Here is an 18962-nt window from a genome sequence, read left to right on the forward strand (position 1 = left end):
ATACCAATTTTGTTTAAAAGCTTATGCCAAATAGTTATTAGATATCAAAATTAATGATGATAACATTCAAGTAAAATTGACAAAATCATTAATTGGGTAGTATATTTGGTTATATTGTAATTTATTATTAATTTGCATAAATAATACAATATATAATAATTATGTATTTAAATATTTAAATAATGATTAATTATGCGCAAAAAAAAAAAAAAAAAAACAATGAGCATATAATATGTAAAAGATAAAATTATTTTATAATTAATAATAATAACTACTATAACATAATAAAATAATAACAATTGCAACCAATCCAGTTACCGACACAACAAAAAAATAAAGAAATATATTATAATATATATGCGTTAATACATGAAATAATAATTTTGTAATAAAATATTTAAGATAATCATAATGGAATAAGATAGAAATTTAAGAAAATAAAAATCACAATGTGCGGCCATGACTTGTTTAGGCATCTTTATTCATTATTGATACTGATAAAACAAATGCATTCGCCCACGTATAAAAAAAGATAAATGTAGCACAATTAATAAATTTAAAATTTAAAAATTATAAATACCACTAAAAGTTACTCAAACAGCAAAATCATTTTTTATTGCTGCTGGTCGATGTAGTAATGGTATCATTGCAACTACTGGTACAGATTTTTTCTGGTTGAATTGGTGGTGGGCCCGATATTAGCAGATCATCATCTAACAAATTTAAAATTGGAATGGCAGTTGATGTCATAGTACCCAAGCTGTTACCACCACCACTGCTATCACCAACAATAGGAAGCTGCTGTTGATAGTACTGAGACTGTTGTTGATGTTGGTTGAAGCCCTGCATTGTCGCCATTGGCGGGTGCTGATAAATGTAATTGTTTGGGGTATTTGGCACAGTATTAAACGTAGTTGTTGACATCACTGTTGTTGGTGAATAATGTTGTTGGAGTTGTTGATAATAACTACTGCCAACACTAGTAGTGTTGTTTGACAATGATGGTTGTTGCTGCAGACTGCCAGTTACTGCAGAGGTTGTCAAAATCGATGTTGGTTGCAGTTGAAGTTGTTGCTGATGTTGTGTTTGATACAGTTGGGATGTCTGTTGCTGTAGTGTAGATGGATAGTAAAATTTGCCAGTAGTACTTCCTACTGAAGTCGTTAATTGATGAGGCTGTTGTTGTTGTTGTAACTGTTGATACATCTGAGGTGTTTGTGTTTGTTGTTGGTACAGTTGAGGCTGTTGCTGCGTATACAATTGAGGCTGCAGTTGTTGATGGTACAAATTTGGCTGCTGTGGTATTTGTTGCTGAGGTTTCTGTTCCTGTTGCTGTTGATACATTTTAAGTTGTTGTTGTTGTTGTTCCTGCTGCTGTTGTTGTTGATGTTGCTGCTGATGCTGTTGTTGTTGTTGTTGATGCAGCTGCTGTTGATATTGCTGTTGCTGCAATTGTGATGGAAATTGATGATAGAAATTTGCCACAGTTGATGTGCCACCATTAGTGGTAATGGAAGATGATTGTGCTACTGCTGCTAAACTACAACTATTAACAGTAGCTGTCGAAATGGAAGGTGAAGACATCGGCAATGGCGACTGTATGTCAGCAGATAAGCCACTACTATTGATTTGCTGTTGATTTTGTTGTAAAAATACTCCTGCTGTTCCAACACTTGTTGCATCAGCATTGGTGGCCGTTGTTGAGTTTTGTTGCTGATATTTTTGGGGAGGATAAAATTGTTGCTGTCGTGGTGCTAATAAAGTATGAGGATGGTGATAACCATAACCACTGGCAGCGCCATAACCAATACCACTATATTGTGATGATAGAGGTCGTTGTAATACTGCAACTGCTGCTGCAGCATTTGGGAAGACGTCATTGCCACTACTTTGACTATAAGAAGAAATTAAGTTTTGGCTACTACCATTATTATCACTCAATTGGAGAGCATTCATCATAGGCATCACGGATAAATCAATATCGCCACTAGTAGTTGCAGTAGTTATAATGTTGTTATATGATGATGGTGATGGCAATGCAGGATTTACTGCTGATTTAGTTGTGAGTAATTGATAATTGTAATAGTTATATGGCACAGATGATGAAGATATCAAAGGAGATGGAAGTGATGAAGTAGGAGAATTTTCTGATGCCGTCAATGCTGTTGAACCTATAGCGACATTGTAGGTAGCTGGAAACGAATAATGTGTTGTTATTACTGGTTGTTGCTGACTGTTCTGACGATTGGAAGTTTCTTTTGTAGAAGGAAAATTACCAGCGTAGTAATGAATGCCACCATCATTGGGGTTAAATGAAGATGACGGTGGTAGTTGAATTTGATTATGACGGTATTGGTGATAATATTGTTTTTGCTGTTGTTGCTGTTCAGATCCAAGAGGTGAAAGTCTACGAAGATGGTTATGCTGTTCATCCCAGTGACTGCTACCAAGAGGTGCAACTGGCTTATTAGACCCACCATTACCGCCGAAGCTTTTAATCAAGGCAGCTAAGTCATCCTGTTGGTGATCTTGGTCATCAATACCTGAAACAGCAGCGAGTAAATCATCAAGACCACCAACTGTGGCGGTTGAGTCATCGTCCATCTGTTGTGTTGTAGCTTCCCACTTTTGATGTTGTTTTATCATCTGATCCCGTTGTTCAGTTTGCACTTGACACGTACCTGTTATAACAAAATATATAATTTATTAAGGATGTTGAGAAAACTTCATTGAGGATGATTAAATGGAATACAACATATTATAAACTTAAAGAATTACACACCTTTAACACGTTGTAATAGTTTAGATACATTGGTTAACAACCGTTGGTAGAAATCCAAACCTTTTGCACACCGTTCGGCTAGAACTGCGTCTGGGAGCAGTCCACAGGTTGGTGATGCCGCCATAATTTCACCACAATTTTCTAATGGTGTTCCTCCATTGGAAATTACAAAACTTTCGTATGCGTCTAATAAAGACGACACTAGAGTCCGGCGTCGTTGCATGGCATTGGCAAATGCTCGTCGTTCAGGTGCGGCTCGTGCATACGCTGATCTCACAGCATCCAAAATGTTAAGTTGGGCTGACAGGTTCTGTTCAATCATGCTCACCTTTTTTTGCAAACATATATTCATATTAATTGTCTTATGTAAAACAAGTTGCAATTAGGAATAGAGGATGATTTTCATGTATTTAAAAAACCAAAATATATATGAAATAAAAAATTTTACTTAAATGCAACGTTAGGTATTTTAATGAGTTATTTTTTTTTTTTATAAGTTACTTCTAATTTCACAAGTTAAACTTTATTTCACAATATGTAATTACTTATGAATTCATTAATTTTATTGCTATGTTAAGTTAATTATTTTTATATAAACTCTATATATTTAAAATATAATTTTTTTTTTCATATGTAAAAATTGTGAATAGAACAAAACAAAATAATAATCAGAAATATTAATTATTATTTATTTAATATTGTGTTGTGTATTCTAAATACCTATTATAAGCACCTATTAGATTAATTCACTTAATAATGTTAGATAAATAATCATGGCGAATATTTTTAGCGATTGTTAAAATATAAATGCAAAAATGCTTAAGTTAATGGTTATATTATTTTACTTTTGATGTTTATTTATGATAATATAAAATAATGGTTTATTCAAATATTTCATTTTTATTATTGATTAATATTTAATATTATGTGTGTAATTTGTTACATTCTAATACAAAAATTAATAATTATAATTTAAAAAGTTAATCAGAAATCAGAAAATATAATTTAATTATTTTATTGAATTTTATCATTGATCAAAGTAAGAAAAAATCTATGTCAACATTTAAATTTTTTTTTTTTAAGTTTATTTAACTACATTTTGTCCATAGTTATTTATTTACTGTGGGATATCAGATAAATTAGTTTTAATTTTTACCGCGTAATTGGAAAGTTTGAAAAATAAATTTTTAATAGTTACATTTATTTGTTACTTTTAAAATTGTGTTTTTTTAAATCAATTTCTTAGAAAAAAAACTGAAATGATCCATAAATAAGTAGAATACAAAATTTTATGTTAGTTATATTTATATTTATAAAGTTATAATAACACATAGTAATACGCACCAGTTTACCATACCGTTCCTTCAACCTTTTTTTCACCGCACTCATCACATCAACATTACAACCTCCCAATTCTCCTAGGAATTCTGCATCATCCTGCCCTGCAGCTGCAGCCTCTTTATCCTCTCGGTTCATTTCATCTTGAAGTAGGGTCAATAGTGTCTGCCGCTGTTCACGTACTTCCTTCATTTTACTAACTACCATATTCAGCCGATCTAAACGTTTTATTGATTCTCGTTGTAACATTCGTAATCGACTATCACCACCATCATCTGATTCAGAGTCTTCGTTTTGGTCCGATGATTCTACTAGTAGATAAGTAAAATAAAATCATATTCATTGTTTATTGTGAGTGAAAATACTCACTAGCTGCATCATAAGACGGTTCTACAGAACCAGAGGCAGCAACTTCAGAAGCAATCGCAGATATGGCAGGACGAGCTGGCGGTAAGCGTGCAGCTAGTTCAGCTGGTGGTAATGCTAGCAGCTCTAGGTCCCGGCGACGACGATCCCGGACAGCTCGACTAAGAGTTACCCAACTGTCTCGTGCCCGACCCACGTGTGCTTCTCTATATCGGGAGGCCTCTCGGCGTAATTCACGCATCCTACCAGCAGAGTAATCATATGGGCGACCAACTGTACGTCGATATTCGGAATCACCGAGCTCTTCTGTCTTTGATTATGTTTAAGTCATACAAGTTGTCAGCAGACACAAATATCAAATAAACATAATAAATTAGTTAAAACATACTAATATAATAATAAAATAAAATTGAAGATGTAAAACTAAACAAATTTGATACATGGGTTTATACTATTAACAGACACAAAACCTGCTAATCACAAATATTTTGTTACAAAGTAAAGTGTCGCTAGTCAACAATTTTATCAAAATATATAAAATTAATTATTACGTGATGATTAGGTACTTACATTAATTTTTATTAGATAAATTTGGTAAATATTTTAAGTATATTTTGAAAGCCGTAAGTTGGGTCCACTGTATAAACCCACTTTAAAAAGTTGTACAAAATATTTTTAATAATTTTTAAGTGTTTATCGTGAATATAATATAATAAAAAAGCAGGTAAGTGGGTATCGCTCTGCTGTACATTAGGTACCGTGTGGATCACTATTATATATTATAGGAGTGTTAAATTTGAATTCAATGATAGTTATCATTGTATACGAAAAACGATTCTGAACGAAGATGATTTGTCCGCCTAGGATATAATTTCCAGTGGTTAGTGAAAAATGTGGTTTATGTTTTAATGGCCTGAATACAGCAAAATGTAAGTTCTTTTATAATTATTGTAAGCTTAACTTATGAAAAATCTTGTATTAAATTTTCAACTCTTAGCTACTCATGCAAAATTTTTTATGAATTATACCTACAAAATAATTTGCAAATATTCATGATTTTGACGAATTTTTGTCAATATTTGAACTTCAAATGCTAATAAAAATAAATTGTACCAATGTATTCTTATAATTTTTAAATTACTATAAGAGTAACTTATGAGAAACTTTGTATTTAATTTTCAAGTATTTTTATTGGGCCAAAAAAAATTTTATCCACATTTCAAACAAAATTTTTCAGAAAAATTAAATTTCAGTTGTCTATGTATAAATAGCTCAAAAAAAAGTCAAAATATTTTGAAAATTAAATCATGTAAAGAAAATGTCAATCTAAATTTTCAAGTACCTACGACTTATACTTTTGGAATAATAACAAAGATTCAAAATCGTTTGAGGATAATTCGTTATCGTTACGATATTTCGTAAAAATTTAAAATTTAAACGCACTCAAAATTTTTCCTATAATGATGTTTCGAGTTTTCTCTATAGATACTTGAAAGAAAACTTATGGAAAACTTAGTGTTGTATTTTTAATCATTGATTATCAACACAAACTATATTCTATTTATATATGCTGGCACAAAAGAACTTAAATTTGTTTTGTTTATTGTCAAATTAAAAAATAATATTTTTAGATTCTGAGCAGAGCGAGGAATTGTATTGGTTTTACAAAAATGTTTATTTATTTTTTATTCTGTAAACACTTTATCTCCCCCTAAACTTGCTCAAAAGTACAAGTGTAGCATATTTTCTGAAAGGTAATGTTCTTGAGCTGGTACTTTAAACAGATAATTTTTCGATTTTCGAAATGGTACTTGAAATAAAAGCGCTTTAAGGAGAAAAAATGCACAACTTCACGATTAAGTAGTATAAAATAATTACAGCTTTGTTTATCACCATAGAAACGAATAAAATTAAATAAAAAAGATCTCCTCGTCCGCTCAGAATCGTTTTTTATCGAATGCAATCATATTGCATTCAAATTGAATACCTACAGTAAAATTACACTATCCTGTCCGAGGACCAAAGGGACGATGGAAAAACATCCACCACCGAAATACGCTGACCTACTTTTTTTTAGGATTTTATGTTCAAATATTTCTAGAAAATAATATATTGTATCAAAACAGTTCGGTATTATATAGCTCCAAAAAATCTCTCCAGCAAAATAGCTTTTATGTTAAGCATTAACATTTAAAATATTACATATAATTTAAAAATTATACACTATTGCCATTAATATATATATATATTAGTAGCAACCAAACATTCAGAACTAAAACCATAAATGAATAAAAAATGGTTCTACTAATCTTCACAATTATAAGACATTTTATTCACAAATCAATAGAAATTGAATTTTACTTTTGTATAAACCTGTTGTATCTGTATAACTTCACTGTTTGAAGTTAAGTATGTATACAAAAATTATTCATGTATTATATTTTTATTTTAAGAAAAATATTTTATATGTAAAATATTAAATAGGTGTAACTAGGGAATATAAGTTTTATAAGTTTTAGGAGATGTTTTATAATCAATATTAATTATTTTCACTGTAGTCAAAATATTGTCACAAATTTGAAATTACCCAGTGCAAAGGAAAAACTAATAATCATTAATAAATAAATATGTAATACCTTAAGAAATCTGTCTATTTCGTCCAGCATACCATCTACAGCTTGAACCGCAGCTGATAGTCGAGCCATATCAATGTCCAACTGGTCTTCTTCAACTGCACTAGATGTTATTCCATCTTTTTCTTGTCGTTGTTGCAGTAAGGCTTGGTATGCAGCACAACAATTTACCAATTGCTTTTTTTTGCAACAATCAAAAATTAATACAACACAAGATAAACAAAAAGTAATAAGAATAAATAATAACATTTAAGTCAGTACATACTTGTGGTAGTTCTGTTACATCATTCTTCTCATAACCACCATCACTAAATTCACCATTTTTGGTTTTATACATTTCTAAGCACTCTAGATGTAATGTGTCAGAAAATTCATTCAAACGGTCATCTGCTTCTTGGCATAATGATTGCATATCTTCTTTAAGGTTGCCCTTTTCTGTTCTGTTAAAACCAGAATACAAACGATACAGAAATATGTTTATGTTTTAAATTATTAGTACAAGATTATGATAAAATGCTAATTTAAATTACATACCTCACAAAATAATACAATTTTTAACTATATCATGATTATTAAAAACCAAATTGCCTAATAACTACTGTCTTATTATGCTTAATTGTAAAATATTTATCTAGATGTTTTTTAAGTGAGTTGTTTTTTCTATAAATGTCAATTATTAAATAAAAAAATTAACGATAAAACAGGTTTTCAGAATAAAACAATTTAAGTTATTAATACATACATACTTAAATGAATAAGTGAATTACACTAGAGTACATGCATTAAAAATATTTATAAAAATCCATGCATATGGTATGGTTAACCTTGTATTAAAATATTTCAATCAATACTTAATAAATTAAAATAATAAATATTATTCAAAAAATAATTTTTTTAATAGAACTAACAAATAACAAAAGAAACTCATAAAAATGTTTTATAAAATAAGTTATTAACTATAAATTATTTTATATTAAAAAAAACTTATTCCCATCGTTCTTTGTGAATAATTTCAGCAAATTGAATATAGCATGGCCCATTAGTTCATTGGATATTTTTATGTTTTTTTTTTCAATTACAAATTGATTATTTTCCAGGAACATTTAAGATTGTTTGTTGCAGTTCCTTTATCGGTAGTTTTTGTGATTTCAGAAATATACATTTTTTATTTCTGAAGAATATTTATACTTTTTCCAACATATATTTATTAACTAATGATTTTGAAATACATTTTAAATTTTATCTGCAAACAATTTTTGCATTAGCTTTACTAGCAAAATTAATTTGACTATTTATTTTATACCCGAAATATTTAGAATAATATACTTATCATTAAATTAAAAAGAACCTAAATTGGGTAAAGTTAATACTTCAAATTTTTTTAAAAAACCTTAATTACATTTAACATATATCTGATTATATTCCTAAACAAGTTCAATTTTATCATCTTCACATAATATTAATTTATTTTCATTATCTCTGAACACCATAAAGAAAACTAATTTCTATAATAAACATCTAAAAATATGCAATGGCAATGTAACTTTATATTATCTTAGTTAATAAATTTCAAACAATAAAAAAAATGTAGCACAACATATGGACATATTACTACAAATGAAATTTTAATTATTATAAGATGACCTAAATACTATATTCCTCCAACTATAGCTTTTTTTTTTTTGTATATATACTACTATAGTTAATTTAATATATCTAAGGGTAAAACAGTTAAATTATTTATAAGGAATTGCATCAAAATATCAAAATCAAAGTATTGCTAACTCAATATTATACCAACCGGTACATTGCAGCTCGGTGACGGGTAACTGTAGGCACTAAATCTTTGAATAATGTAGTAGTAGTAACACTAGATGATTCATTATTATTGGTGACCAGAACAACAGCTAATAACTCAGGATCATCAACACTAAATGCTATAGGCTTGACCAGAGATGCACCCTTGACCTTTTCTAACTGACGACCATGAGTAGTTTTAGATGAAGTATTTCCTAAACAATCACTATCGTCGTCATCAGACAGCACAGGTACCACAGGTTCATGATAGATGAGCTCATTTTCTGACTTAGCTGCTCGCCATTTTGCTGCAGCTACATCCATTGCAAACGACAAAGTGTCTCTTCGCATCTCCAATTCCTTCACAAATTAAAATAGTAATAGTAACTATTATACTGATATTTTATCTAATGAAAGAACATGTAGTAAGAATTATGCGCATCTCCATTCAACAACCTATCATCAAAACCAATTCCACTATGGCAAGATGTTGCGTGGAGATATGCAAAAAAACCAAATCGATATTCATCTAATCGTGGTGTAATTCTCTTACTGAACAAAGTATAAATTTTTTATGTTTCATATTAACACAACAGTATCAGTTAAAATAATAGTTTCAACAGTATAAATACTTGTGTGCACAATCTGATGATGTATAAAAAATAAAACTAGGATTGTTTTAATATTTTTAATTTGCTTTATAAGAAGATATTTTATTACTAGTACCACCATTAATAATTATAAATTACATTTACATACCTACACTAATGAAAGAAAAAGACATTAATACGACTGGTAAAAGACAAAAAAGACTAAATGACATTGAGAATTTTAGAACTTAAGTTACATGATGTTTACTTTGGAACAACATTTATAGCAATTGATAATGTAAGTGCTAGTATTCCTAAAACCATTTAGTACTAAGACATTTCATTTTTAGTACATATTCAGTACCTACAGCAAGTTTTATATTGAATCCTATTCTACCTGTTTAAATATAAACAAACTAATAAATCTAGGTAAACATTTTAGTCATTATTACTTCTTCTTCTTTTCTTACTTTGGCAGCCGCAGATCGACCAGTGCCTGGACGTCCATGCTCTGATTCTAAGTAATAATAGTAGTCATCGTCTGCTGAATCTTCATCTTTTGACATCGAAGCTGCTGTCTTACCACCACTTTCTGATATCAAACCAGCTCGGCCGAGCAGATTTACTGCCCGTCGGTAATATGACACACGGGTCCCCATTTGTTGCAACTGATCTTGGACATGTTGACCCTGAAATAGGGCAGTTACCGCACCATAATATCGGCATTTGAATTCGGAGAATAATCTCCACTTCTATAACACATAATAGATAATAGTTTTTCAACCGATTAATATTGATTAAAACACATTCTCAGACTTTTATAACAGTGTTTCTCAACCTTTGTATTGTGGAAACACATTATTTAAACATTCCATATAATGGGATATAATAAAAAAATGATAATAATGGGAATATTTAATATTTAATTTTATTAATAATGTAAAATAGTAAAGAAAAAATATAACATAAAAAATAATGATAAATGTTGATAATAATTCACTTATTTTTAATCATATTTAAAAATTATATCAAATACCTATAAATCCTTGTAAATCTTGCCAAAAATGTTTGTACGTTTTATATCATTTAATATACTTTATAATACATATTTAAGACTCATTCAATGACATACTGGTTGAGAAAAATGCTTTATAAAATAGTTAAGAATTACTATCGAGTGTAATACTACATAATTTACTCACCTCAAGTCTGCTGGTGCTTACACAATATGGTTCTTGTTCCACTCTTTGAACTGCATCCACCGCACCAGCAAAATATTCACATATCATAGCTGATACTTTGGCTGCATTGATAGTATTAAACAAACAAAATCAGTAACAAAAATAATATTTTAATAGTATACTCAAACATAGATAATAGAGAGGTACATCAAAGTTTGTAAATTGTAAACTTGTCAACTCTTGTTGCAAGATTAATTTGAAGCAATAATAAATTCGAAAATAAATTTGAAAAATAATTTGCTCTTATTTTTTCAATTATTCAAAAAATTTTAGATTTCGAACAATAAAATACTTGGGTATTAGTATTATTTTTTCGTTTTTTTTTTTTATATTTACCCTTCGAAATGAATTGATATGACCAAAGAAAATTTTAAGTTAACCCAACATTTGATTGAAAAATTATTTTATTTTATTAAAATTATTAGGTACTTTTGTTAAAATTTGAAGATGATAAAAAATTCACAGGATGCTTTATATTCAATATATAATATATAAATAAATGGTAACTTAAATTATATATTATATTAGGTATGTCAAACTCGCATCCCACAGGAGTGTTCCAACAGGCTCATAGCCATTTTATAAAAATTAGAAATTTATATAGATATAAGAAAAAAAATATATAATTTAAAAAAATGTTATTATAGTAAATTTTAAAGAATTATCAAATATATTACAATTTTCAATTTTAATTATTACTTTAAATACACGATTAGACTCTCATTAGATTAGTCATAAATTCAATAAGTGAACAAAGATAATATTATACCTATTGTACATTTTATCGAAATTAACATAAAAAGCGGGCAAGTGGGTACTGTTTTGCTGTACATTAGGGGGTAGGGTTGACCTCGAACTAGGGTAGGTTAAATTTGAATGCAATGATAGGTATCATTGTATACGAAAAACGATTCTGAACGAAGATGATTTGTCAGCCTAGGATATAATTTCCAGTGGTTGGTGAAAAAGGTATTATATTTATAATTATTGTAAGCTAAACTTATGAAAAATCTTGTATTAAATTTTCAACTCTTAGCTACCTATACAAACATTTTTATGAATTATACCTACAAAATAATTTGCAAATATTCATAATTTTGACGAATTTTCGTCAAAATTTGAACTTCAAATACTAATAAAAAAAAATTGTGCCTATGTATTCTTATAATTCTTTTATCACTATAAGAATAACATATGAGGAACTTTGTATAAAATTTTCAAGTATTTTGATAGGGCCAAAAAAATTTTATCGACACTTCAAAAAAAAATTTTCAGAAAAATTGAAAATTTCGGTTGTCTATAAATAGCTCAAAAAAACTCAATTTTTTTGAAAATTTAATCATGTAAGGAAAATGCCAATCTAAATAAGTGGTACAATTTTTAAGTATCTACGACTTACACTTTTTGAATAATAACAAATATTTAAAAACGTTTGAGGATAAATCGTTATCGTTATCGTTATTATTTCGTAAAAATTTAAAATTCAAACGCACATAAAATTTTTCCTATAATGATGCTATGAGTTTTCTCTATAGCTACTTGAAGGAAAACTTATGGAAAACTTAGTGTTATAATTTTAATCCTTAGTTATGAACACAAAAAATTTTATGATTTTTCAACTTCAAAATTACTTGCAAATTTTCGCGTTTTCGACAGATTTCGTAAAAATTTGAAGTAAAAACGCTTATAAAAAAAAATTATGACTAACGATTTTTAATTTTTTTTAGCTACAATAAAAAAAACTCATAAGGAACCTTGTATTAAATTTTCAAAACTTTTTGGTCATCCAAAAATTTTTTATCGACACTTTAAAAAAAATTTCTCAAAAAAATCGAAAATTTCAGTGATCTATAAATAACTCAAAAAAAGTCAAAATTTTTGAAAATTTAACTATATGCAGATACTACTAACATTAACATTTGGTGAAAATTTCAAGTATTTTCAGTGATTAGTTTTTGAATTACAACCATAAAAAAAAAATCGATTTGGTCGAAAACTGGTTTTGCGTAAAAATTGCCGTTTTTCCGTTATTTTATTTTTGTTTTTCTCGATTTTTTTGAAAACTGTAGGAAAATGTTAACTTTTTACCTCTATAATGCACCAAGGATATTCACTTTTACATCGGAAACCACCCCCATAGTTTGAAATTGGAGCATTATTTCGACTAGTTATGCTGTACACAGACACAAAAAAAAAAAAAACACACATCATTGTAAAATCAATACATTCATCACTTCGTTCAGAATCTAAAAAAATCATAAAGTATAAATAAAAATTTTGAATGTGGCCCAAAAGTTGAAAAAGGTTAGATACGCCTGATATATACAATATAGTAATTAGCAACACACTTACTAGCTTCTAAAAATTATTGTACTGGAATACTTTAATTGAATTTATAAAATAGAATTAATTTATACCTATTATAAGAGGTTTTCGACCATCCATCATGCTTTTCTCCAGTATGCACTCTTGGGCTTGTGCTAATGTCACATTGTATGCAAATTCAAGAACTGCTCGACTTGTAACTTGTGGTTGCTGTCGATGGTTCCACTTAGTTTGTTCATTATTGGATCCATCTCCACCAAGTAATTGCTATACATAAAACAGATAATACAATAAATATATTATTACATATAGGCTGTATAGGTTACTTAAATCTATTGAGTATATTAGAAAATGTAATAATTGTATGTAAAAATACCTGAAAAGCCCATGCAGCACACTGCAAGTGTGTGCAAGCTATCTTAAGAGCATTGTTTGATGGAATTTCCCCATCATCAACTGTTGTTGGCATACTGGATGATACTAATGGAGGTGACCTATCCTGCGCTGCAGCAAGCCGGCTATGAGCCGCACCGACATTGTACAACACACACCTCATCTCATACCCGATATCGCCAGTATCAACTACAGATGTGGAATCCATATTGTTTTTCATTTGATGTTGCAGGTTTGTTTTGCCTCCAAGAGCTCGTTTCCTAAACATTAAATAAACAACATTAAGATGAAGTTATATCTCATATAGTTATATGTTTTATAAATTAAGACTACAGTAGTAATTGTTTATATATAACATTAACTAAAAAATAAATTCAATTATAATACTCACCACTTAAACATCAACGGTTTTGATTCTCTAGCCGTTCCAGTCTCAACATCATCATAAGATTCTTGTAACCCTGAATTTTGTTGTTGTAACAGTTTAGGAAACTTATCTGTTAATCGAACAAGGTGTGCATAGTAACGTTTTAATGCTGTGCAGTCTTCTACATTGCAAGCTGATGACATTACAACACTCATAGCAGATTTTCTGAGTGCAAGTAATGTGTCAATATCAGCAGAATAAAAACTAGGATCTCGGTCATATGATGTTTGTATTTCCTGTGTAAAATATAAATTATAAATTATATATATAGACAATAGCTTATAGAAAGCAACAATTAATATATTTTAGTGAAAGTTTTTTTTTTTTTTACTCCAACTAATGAACTAATGTGCAACATAGCAAATTTTCATTCAGCAGACTAACACTTAGATGATTAAAACGTTATACTTAGTATTACAGTAAATCACAGACACTACACTAGATGAGGAACTCGAATAATATTTTGAGGATTGCCAATACCCAACATTGTGTCGACTGACAAAACAATGATACCTACAATGGCATCATCTACATAATTGAAACAAATTGAATATTATAATAAAACATAATATTAAATAATTTCATTTTGTATTTTTTTTTCAATTGAAGTAGTTAGTTTATAATATTTATAGTATTAATTATTAATAAACATTTATGTATAATATTTAATAATGCCAGTTACTATACTTTATTCTAAATAAGCTTGGAAAAAATCACACAGACAGGTCCGCTGTTATTGGCTACAGTTGTCAGTACTAATCGTGGTCGGCAGATCACATGACATAATTGCGCGAAACCGGCCAGGTTGTCATTCTACGTTTTTCCAGATTTATTTAAAATAGAGTATAAACTCTAAGTAAAAATATTTACTCACATATTTTCCCAATTATTTTTTTCAAAAATTCAACAATATTTTGGAAACAACAACAATCTTAATGTGATAGTTTAGAATAGCAATGAAAAAATTATTACTTAAAAATTCAGTTTCATCATCTTGTGCTGCTAACTGCATTGCATGACAATATAATATTGACTTATACTTTATAGTATTGTTGAAACTCATTGTTAGGAAAAAAAAGACGCTGAGGATATTATAGTTGATGAAGTTAAAGATAATGAATTATTAGATTTAATTCTAAACGATTACTTAATAAAAAATAATATATTATATTACATAAATAGATTTATAGATATGTAAAAGTTTTTACTTGAAAATTGATTGTAATACATGTATAGAAAGTCTTATGTATGTTTCTTTTGGTCATAACTATTGTCATTAGAATACTTTTTCTATTTTAATAAATGTTAAAAATAAGAGAGGACTGATAAATAGCTCAATAGACATAATTAAAATTGTAAAATTTGTTAAAATTACATTATCTAATGTGACTAATAACTTTTAAAGTATGAAACCTAGTATAAATTTAAAAAAATTATGTGTATAATAATAAAACTTTTCATAATTTAAATTATTGTGACAATTGCTTTTTGGAAAGCCATAAATGTAATTTATCTATCCTAATACATTAACAGTATTTAAAAATGTGGTTAATAATCTAGCAAAAACAAAATTATCTAATACATTCAATAAGCGCCGTTTACTATTCAAGTTAATTTTATATTATAATCAGTGAAAATTAAGTATTAATAATAAAAATAAGTAATTTTTTTTAGTTAAAAATTACAATAAATAGCTCTTATTAATCTATAGTATTTTACGTACTTGTTATAAATTATATTATAATTTATAATACATTATAATATAAAATTATTTAACATAATATTGTTTACTTATAAGTTCTTAGTAAGTAAGTTAATAAAATTAAAAAGTATAAAATATGAACTTTGTTATTTCTATTTTTTCTAAATGTTTAACCTTAGATTACAGGCATTAAAAATATTCACAAGATTCTATGCACAAGGTCTTTTTGACCGTGTGTTGAAATATTTCAACTAAAACTCGATGAATTGAAATAACTATTATTTTATTGTTTATAAATAAATAAAAATTTCAAATGCTTTTATTGATACTTAATATAAACAAATTAAACTTTCATATAAATTTTATTACACATAAGGTTATATCACAGTATACCACGCACACAGTCTTTTAGGCAGTGTTTTCAATAGATAATGAACTTTGAACCCTTGTATAGTACAGACATCATATTGTATTCAATTAGGAGTTGTACCTAACTTTAGTTTATCACCTAATTAGAAGATACCTAGAATGGGTTCGATTAATATTTCATATTTTTGAAACAATGAACAAAATTCTTTTGGAAGAACAAACAAACAAAGGTCTTTTTGACTGTAATGCGTGTGCTCTAGGGTTAAAATATTCAATTATATTAATGTGAAGCAATACTTTGCACAACAAACAAAATGGCTGCAAACTGAAAATAAAAAAGGAGTTTCTTATCTACTGTAGTATAGAAGTCTGTGGAGTGAATAACCTTAGTAAAAATTTAAGAATATTGTATATGTTTGTATGCTTACTGTTTTATAATATTTCAATTTTTAGACAAATTATGAGTACTTGAAAAACATTACAATTTAAAAATGCTCTATAGAGTCAACTTATCCGTCAAGCAACGGACTAAAGCCCTAAAGAATAATCAAATAGATAGTTAATTGGTTGTATGGAAAAATATTGTAATTTTTTCTTATGAAAACAAAATGAAAAAAGTTGATTTTTAATTTTCGTATATAGTCATATATGTGTATGTATATATTTAATTATGAAATACTGTAATGTTTAATTAAAACAAAAAAATTAAGTGGTTGATTGTTGTTATGCCACACTCGATTCTTTACTCAAAACAACAACAGAACTACAGAAGCAAATTTTTTAAGTTAACCAATTCTATTTTTACATCGTGGAAATTATCAAAAACGATACATATTTTTTATTTATTTTTGATGGTAAATCGGAGTGACAAATAACCAAGTAACAGTAAAACAAAGTTCTACTGTATATTGCAGAAAATTTGAAATATTGTAAGATATCGATAATCAAACAAAAATAATGTTCTACATTTTAAATTTGATAATTGTTCAGTTCATAATATTAAATCAAACAACACGTGATTAGTTTAACTAAACATAAACTTGCTACGTTACATATGGACTAATATATTAAGTATGCTGACATTTTAATAGGACTGAAATAGTTGTACAAAAATATAACATAAATATGAGCCACCAAAATTTTTAACTTGTTTCTAAAAACATATAGTACTTTAAGATAGGTGAAGAGTTTTTTTTCTTAATTTTAGAATTAAGTAGGTATATAATACAATATTTACATGATTTAAGGCAGATGAAAAATTAGGTTTCTGGTTGTCAACACAACGTTTGGCTGGTAAGCCAATCATATACAATCGTGGTACACCTTCCATTTCAATTTAGTTACGTGTTGATTGACATAAAATATTGGTTTTTTTACTGAAAGTATACTTCGTGAATAAACCATACAGTGTCAAACCTTCCATGCGTTACCACTGTAACTGTGATTATATTCTCAGCAGCAGTAGTAGTAGTAGTTAGTAGTAGTAGTAACTAAGGTGGTAGCATCTATGTACAGTTCATCAAAATCAATAGCAGCAATGGAAGGTTCACGTTACACACATTGGCAGTCACGGCCTCCCTACATTTAAAATTGCCGCCGTCCTGAAACAGCATTTAAAAAACAATATAATAAAATTATAACAATTATCAATACAACATTATCTGCAATGAGACAAAACAAACACTTGTTACTGCTCGTCACTTGAAGTGATCTCGCCGCCGCCGCCGCCGCCCTACTTCAACAATATCGATGTAAATTGCGTACGACAGCGGCAACGAGACCGCCATATTCACATGTAATTGCGATCTCGTGCAGACGTCTACTTACCAGTTACTAGTATACAGCAACGAGAGTATGTTGCAGCTGCGCCCGTCTCACTGTTGGATTACCGATCGTCCCGGACAAAGGAAAGCAACCGATCGCAACGGACACCGAACGAAACAATCACAATTGTTGCTAGAGCACGATAATGGTCATCAGCGACTGAGTACGAGGAACGCGAAACAAGACGTGTCCGGTCGATTGCACAGACGCCGCGACGATTATTGTAGAATATTGTTTTACAACTAGAAAATCGTTTGCGACGGCGGATTAACAACAACACCACGATTGTAATTCGTACGGTGGCCGCCGTTGTTGCCCTTACCACATCGATTAAGCCGATTACGTTATCACTGCGATAACGCAGTGTCGTGTAGGTTTGTTTATTGCTCATGCGCACGGCACTGTGAAACAAGTTCACAAGTAACAAGTAACAACAACTATCTACTATAATTACCACGGCGGCGGATAGTACAATTTATCATGGATGAAATTTTTTACATGTTCCTTCATCATGGATAGTACCGCAGAATAGAATAATCACAGATATATTATACTAGTATAAATATATCTGTGAGAATAATAATAATAATAGTTTTTGTCGAAACTACCTCCACCCGTGATCGATATTTTGATAATATTTTGGAGTTGAGTTATCACATTAGAGTTTAACGCCTCCACCGCGAGTCATGACTTCACGACGTAAAGCAGCGCGCTTGAAACTGAGTTGAAACAACATATTAATATTATTGTCAATAACGACTTATGCTGGTGACTCTGCACACTGCTGAAACTATTTGTTTTGTTGTTCACGTTTTGAACTATTTGTTGGTACTTCCGTTAAATTACTAGACGATAGTTAGGTATTTAAAACTACAGCGATCAATCCTTGCAAACGGCTAACATTTGAAACAATTTATTATTTTACAAATTTATTTTGCTTTATGCACTCTTGCAGTAAAGTTATACAAGATATATCCAACCCATAATGTTTATTGATTCATATTATAAACCAACCCAAAAAAATATTCATTATTGTTTAATCGTTATAAAATAGTTACTAACGCTGTAAATTGAGCGATGAACTAATTATTGCTTTCGTATCTTATTTTTTTTATAGGAAAATATTAGGACTCCGGATTGAGTTAGGACCACTATAGCTCGAGAGTTAAGTTTTT

General features: G+C 29.0%; 1 protein-coding gene across 3 annotated transcripts; it reads right to left on the reverse strand.

Annotated features, from left to right (window-relative positions):
- Positions 1-88: 88 nt before the first annotated feature.
- Positions 89-18127, reverse strand: LOC114126045 (uncharacterized). 3 transcript variants are annotated; one of them, XM_027989919.2, is made up of 15 exons: positions 17791-18127; positions 17201-17564; positions 13857-14128; positions 13449-13725; positions 13165-13339; positions 10709-10809; positions 9977-10258; positions 8921-9276; positions 7385-7559; positions 7123-7296; positions 4490-4796; positions 4127-4431; positions 2783-3110; positions 2277-2681; positions 89-2192 (listed from the first exon to the last, which is right to left on the reverse strand). In XM_027989919.2, exons 2-15 carry the CDS (start codon positions 17291-17293, stop codon positions 607-609), a joined length of 4836 nt encoding a protein of 1611 aa, XP_027845720.2. In that variant the 5' UTR covers positions 17294-17564; positions 17791-18127; the 3' UTR covers positions 89-606. The 3 variants fall into 3 exon arrangements, with proteins under 3 accessions (XP_027845720.2, XP_027845719.2, XP_027845718.2); XM_027989918.2 differs by having other exon boundaries at positions 89-2681; positions 4127-4428; XM_027989917.2 differs by having other exon boundaries at positions 89-2681.
- Between the last annotated feature and the right edge of the window lie 835 nt (positions 18128-18962).

Source organism: Aphis gossypii, chromosome X (genome assembly GCF_020184175.1).
Source record: "Aphis gossypii isolate Hap1 chromosome X, ASM2018417v2, whole genome shotgun sequence".
NCBI classification, from domain to species: Eukaryota; Metazoa; Arthropoda; class Insecta; order Hemiptera; family Aphididae; genus Aphis; species Aphis gossypii.

Excerpts from the sequence above, each read along its gene's own strand:
- LOC114126045 (XM_027989917.2), bottom strand. The coding sequence starts at position 17,293 with ATGGAAGGTGTACCACGATTGTATATGATTGGCTTACCAGCCAAACGT. Across the intron at positions 10,810-13,164 it reads TCGAAAACCTCTTATAATAG|CCAAAGTATCAGCTATGATA; the intron begins GTATAAATTAAT and ends CTATCAATGCAG. Across the intron at positions 9,277-9,976 it reads GTCGATCTGCGGCTGCCAAA|GAATTGGAGATGCGAAGAGA; the intron begins GTAAGAAAAGAA and ends TAATTTGTGAAG.